This window comes from Sinocyclocheilus grahami, unplaced genomic scaffold (assembly GCF_001515645.1).
Source record: "Sinocyclocheilus grahami isolate Dianchi unplaced genomic scaffold, SAMN03320097.WGS_v1.1 scaffold1641.1, whole genome shotgun sequence".
In the NCBI taxonomy this organism is placed as follows: Eukaryota; Metazoa; Chordata; class Actinopteri; order Cypriniformes; family Cyprinidae; genus Sinocyclocheilus; species Sinocyclocheilus grahami.
The window spans coordinates 31,300-36,175 of NW_015506820.1; the positions used below are offsets into that span (position 1 = coordinate 31,300).

Genomic DNA, 4,876 nt, shown 5'->3' on the forward strand with positions numbered 1-4,876 from the left:
ACCTCTAGGGTCTTTACTATTAATATTTAGCTCTATACAGCAGAGCTAGTAACCACATCACAACAACAGTCTCTATTAAACAAAATGAGCAAATTCTTCATAACATTTCCACAGAAGAAGCCTTACTAGCATCAATACAAACACTGCTGTCATTGCTGCACTGTTAAAGAGTTGCTGTTGGATCCGTTTGGCTTCATTGTTACATAATCAGGACAGATCTGGCCCTGAATTAGCAGTTCTTGCTTTGAGACATATAATCAGATCCTGGCCTCCAAATATTGTGGCACATCACAGTGAACACCAATTAAAACAATAAGTCACAATCATATTGATAGAAAAAAGGCAGCCTTTCACACTTTCACCACAAAAACAGCTCAAATTTAGCATGAGGCAGAGCACAACAAACATCAAAGCTCACTGCAAAATGATTCAAACACACACACACACATTCAGGTACATTCACAGTGCAGAAGACACAATTTTGTGCCATATGAGTGTTTTTGGTCAAGTACATCCTGTGAGAGGAGGATGTCTGATTTAAATACAGACTACTTGGATGGACTGACAAACATCCGTCCTCAATGAAGAGAAGGATAAATTGTGAATGGGTATCAGAGAAGCAGGGGCATATTACAAGAAAGGCACCGTTCTCTCATTTGATTCAGGATGACAACGTATAATTTCAGCTCTCAGGTAAGCGATCCTGAATCAGCCGTCACGAGCAGATCAAATGATGACAGATCAGATGGATGCTGCGTGAGCAATGTGTGAGGAACACAGACGGACCATCAACAGCATTCATCAAACATTACAGGGAAAAAAACAACAATCTCATGGCTACTGTGACTGTGGCAGTGTTTCGAACAATTTGTCTCAGGTTATAAGAGACGCTATAACCAAAAAAGTTACTGTGATGTCTTTTCAACACCACAAATTGTGCACACCGATATAAAATGAATGATCATATTGCTTGTCAGTCCAGTTTTGCGATCGCACCTTGCAAAACTCGAGATAACACCTCCAGACGGAATGTTATGCTACTAAGACTCGCCTTACAGCTTGGGCTAATGCAAAGGGGTGTTAATAAGAAGTGATCTGTCTAACACAGAGGTACTCCAGCACCTACAGGCATGTGCATTCAAAGCTAAATGTCTTAAGGCAGAAATGACAGATCGAAGATAGAACAGGCAAAGAGATCCAGTCACACTCACAACACAGACATGTGAATTGCAGAAAAGCTGAACAAACACCTAAAGCTGCTTTTACATCCTTTAAAGTCAACATGAAAATGCATTGCCAACCCATTTTACTTCTGTAATGTGACATGTTAGATGTGTATATGATACACAATTTTTTTTGCAAGATCTGCAAAGATTGATTGGATATTATACTAGCGGTGGCTGGAATTAATTGCTAAAGCCTTTTTTTGCAGCTTTTCAACTACAAAATAGTTAAATAATTCTGTAATGTGATTAAAAATTGTTGATACTGTGAATCAGAACTGAAGCAAAGGCTTCAGTCAATAAAACAGTCAACAGAAAAAAGAAAAGCCTTGTTTGAAAGTGACAACATTAGGTTAAGCAAACAGAACAGTTCCCAATGGTTTTACAATGCATTTACTATGAAACCATGGATTATTCAGTCACTATCCACACCACAATGATTTGAATCAATACGTAAAATAAAATAATGAACATGTAGCTGGATTGGAGCAAATGTAGATGGTGTTCTTACTGCTCCATTTCTCAGTATTTAATCAGAAATAATAATAATAACCAGAAAAAATCTTTGGAATAACATGCACTGATAAGTCATGCACAAGACCAGAAAGTAAACGGGGTCAGTTGATAACGCACCATTTTTAAAATTCTGGCTTATATGGATAAATAATAAGTGTTATGGCCGATAACCATAACATGGCTGATTCTGGATTGGAGCAAATGTAGATGGTGTTCTTACTGCTCCATTTCTCAGTATTTAATCAGAAATAATAATAATAACCAGAAAAAATCTTTGGAATAACATGCACTGATAAGTCATGCACAAGACCAGAAAGTAAACGGGGTCAGTTGATAGCGCACCATTTTTAAAATTCTGGATAAATAATAAGTGTTATGGCCGATAACCATAACATGGCTGATATTAAAACGATATACAATTTTTATGAATTCGCTCAAAATAACTGACTAAAAACTGAAATTCTACAAATGAATTTTAGGCATCCTGAAATTATAATGCGCAATATAAAGAAAGAGAAATACCGGATACCGATAAATTAATAAATAAATATTTTAAAAACCTCTCATATCCACTGACAACTGAAATGGTACTGATATATTGTGTATCCCTATCAATTATGACTTCAGGTTGACAAATTAATACTAAATCAGACATATACAATCTCACAGCACAACACACACACACACCAGTACAGGCTAGTTTCTCACACGCTGATTAAATACAGTCTTCAGGCCGAGGCTTAATGTGTCTGGGAAACTAGCCTTACGAACAAGAGGTATTGCTCATGAATACAGACATACCACCATTAACAAGTATAATACCCTGTACAGAAGCTACAAATGATGATAAACGACATGTCACATGACTCCGGATGTGCTGGTCCACTGATGTCACTAGTCCATGTGATCCCACTGAACACACAAAGGGTTCTAAGGCGGTTTTGGTCTAATCTGCTCTGAATTGATACAAAGCCCAGGTCTTGTTTTAATCTCAGTGCAGACTCACGTTTAAAGTTCATCGGGAGGTCAAAAGTAGCAAGAACAGACCAAGAGGGTCAGAGCTGCAGACAGGAAATAAGTGACTCTGTAAATGTGCAGCGGACAAAAAGCCAGCATTCCCACACACAGCGGCAACAGCAGATGAAGCGTCAGATTCAGCATCAGTCTGCTGTAATACAAGTATAAATACAGACATACAGCACTGTTAGAACTTGTGACAACAGACTTCCAGGCATCACTACTGCTCAAACGTTTCTGGAAGTCACTATTTGTTTTTTTATTAATACTTTTATTCAGCAAGGGTGCATTCAATTAATCAAAATATACAGTTAAGGCAATATAAATGTTATAAAATATTTCTATTTCCATTTTCTATCCATCAAAGAATCCTGAGCATCACGGTTTCAACAAAAATATTAATGCAGCAAAAACTGTTTTCAAAATTGCTAAAAAATGTTTCTTGAGCATCAAATCAGCATATCAGAATGATTTCTGAAGAATCATGTGAGTCATGGCAGCTGAAAATTCAGCTTCACCGTCACAGCAATAAATACAATTTTAAAATAGACAAGTTATTTTAGATTGTAATAATATTTTACAATACTGCTGTTTTTACTGCATTTTTGATTAAATAAATGCATAAAAGACTTCTCAAAAAACATTACAAAAAAATCTTACCCACCCTAAAACTTCAACAACAGTTTGTATGTATTTAAATATAATATTCACTATATATTTATGAAGATTTCAAATTACAATTGAGCAACATCATAAATATCCACATTATGAAAAAAGCTCTTTGATATGGCCATATTAGGCATTCTAAGGAGTGCCACTGATGAATATGACTATTTGAATTGATGTAAAATAAATAACATGAATACATTTGTAAGAAATGCACACAAACCTGCGCAGGAGGGTATCTGTGTTACAGTTGATGAGCAGAACAGAGCTGATGAGCAGGGGTACAACGTGAGGCCAGCAGGGGTCAGGATCCAGATGAACCCAATATCTTAACAAGACACATACATGTGCAAATTAAAATCACTCTTAGAGGATGTAGATTACTTTCTCTTCACTCTCAGGCAGTTGATCTCTTGTAGAACTTGCTTGCAGTGCTTTAGTAACTTGCATGAGAAATGCAGAGGAAAATAAATCGAATGAATTTATACTCTAAATGATGATTACCTGAGATTGTGTCTCCAGTGGATAAGGGAAGGGACGCTAAGCATCATGGTAAGAGTAAGCAGTGTGGACAGACTTAAGTGGAGCTGCAGATCATCTCTGACATCTTGTAGCACTGATTCTGTCAGTAGAGGGCTGCCGTTACATTCTTTAACCTTACTGTGACCATCACTGGCACGGAAACCATTTTCTGATTTTTGTGAAACTTTCTGGGGCGCCTGGTTTAACAAAAGCAAAACATTTTGAACTTACAGGTATTGTAAGCCAAGTAGAAAGTCAAAAACTGATGTAAAATATGACACTCATACCAGGTTCAACATGTGGCTCAGTGACCTCTCTGTCATATGTAATCTAAGCACCTGGACAAAGACAAATAATCACAAGAGATTAAAATCATTACGAAGAAAACTGTACATTCAAATTAGAAAAGAGAGATATTATAGTAAACACAGGTGCATCTAAAAAAAATTTGAATATCATGGAAATGGTCTTTATTTTTTGTAATTTAATTTTAAAAAAGCAAGCTTTCTTATAATCTAGATTAATTGCACACAAACTGAAATATTTCAAGAAAATGTTTTAATTCTGATGGTTACGACTTGCAGCTTAGGAAAATGAAAAATTCAGTATCTCAAGAATATTCAATTTTGAACTTGATTAGTTTGATTAATTTTCGGCAATACATTTTTTTATGATCCTTTGATGAACAGAAATTTTGAAGAAAAGCATTTATTTGAAATACAAACCTTTCGTAACATTATAAATGTCTTTACTATAATTTTTGATAAATTTAATGCATCCTTGCTTTCTTGAAAAAAATGCATTATTGAACTCACAGAATGACAAGTGTTCATTTTGTCTGATGTTTGATTTAGATCAAAATATCTACATTTAGATAAAACATAACACTTCAAAAATCATCTATTTATTTATTTAGAGCACCTACTACAAAG

The 4,876-nt window shown here is 35.5% G+C and overlaps 1 protein-coding gene across 4 annotated transcripts in view; it reads right to left on the reverse strand.

Moving 5' to 3' along the window:
• The window catches only part of LOC107571728 (GPI inositol-deacylase-like), a 21,464-nt gene that overhangs the window by 5,629 nt on the left and 10,959 nt on the right, over window positions 1-4,876 (reverse strand). For 2 of the 4 annotated variants that reach the window (XM_016258083.1, XM_016258086.1), the window contains exons 23-25: window positions 4,232-4,282; window positions 3,927-4,141; window positions 3,646-3,750 (exon numbers count right to left, since the gene is read on the reverse strand). In XM_016258083.1, the coding sequence (XP_016113569.1) occupies window positions 3,646-3,750; window positions 3,927-4,141; window positions 4,232-4,282 (371 nt within the window). Of the gene's footprint in view, window positions 1-2,141; window positions 2,908-3,645; window positions 3,751-3,926; window positions 4,142-4,231; window positions 4,283-4,876 lie in introns of those variants that run through there. The other 2 variants (XM_016258085.1, XM_016258084.1) reach the window with 2 other exon arrangements.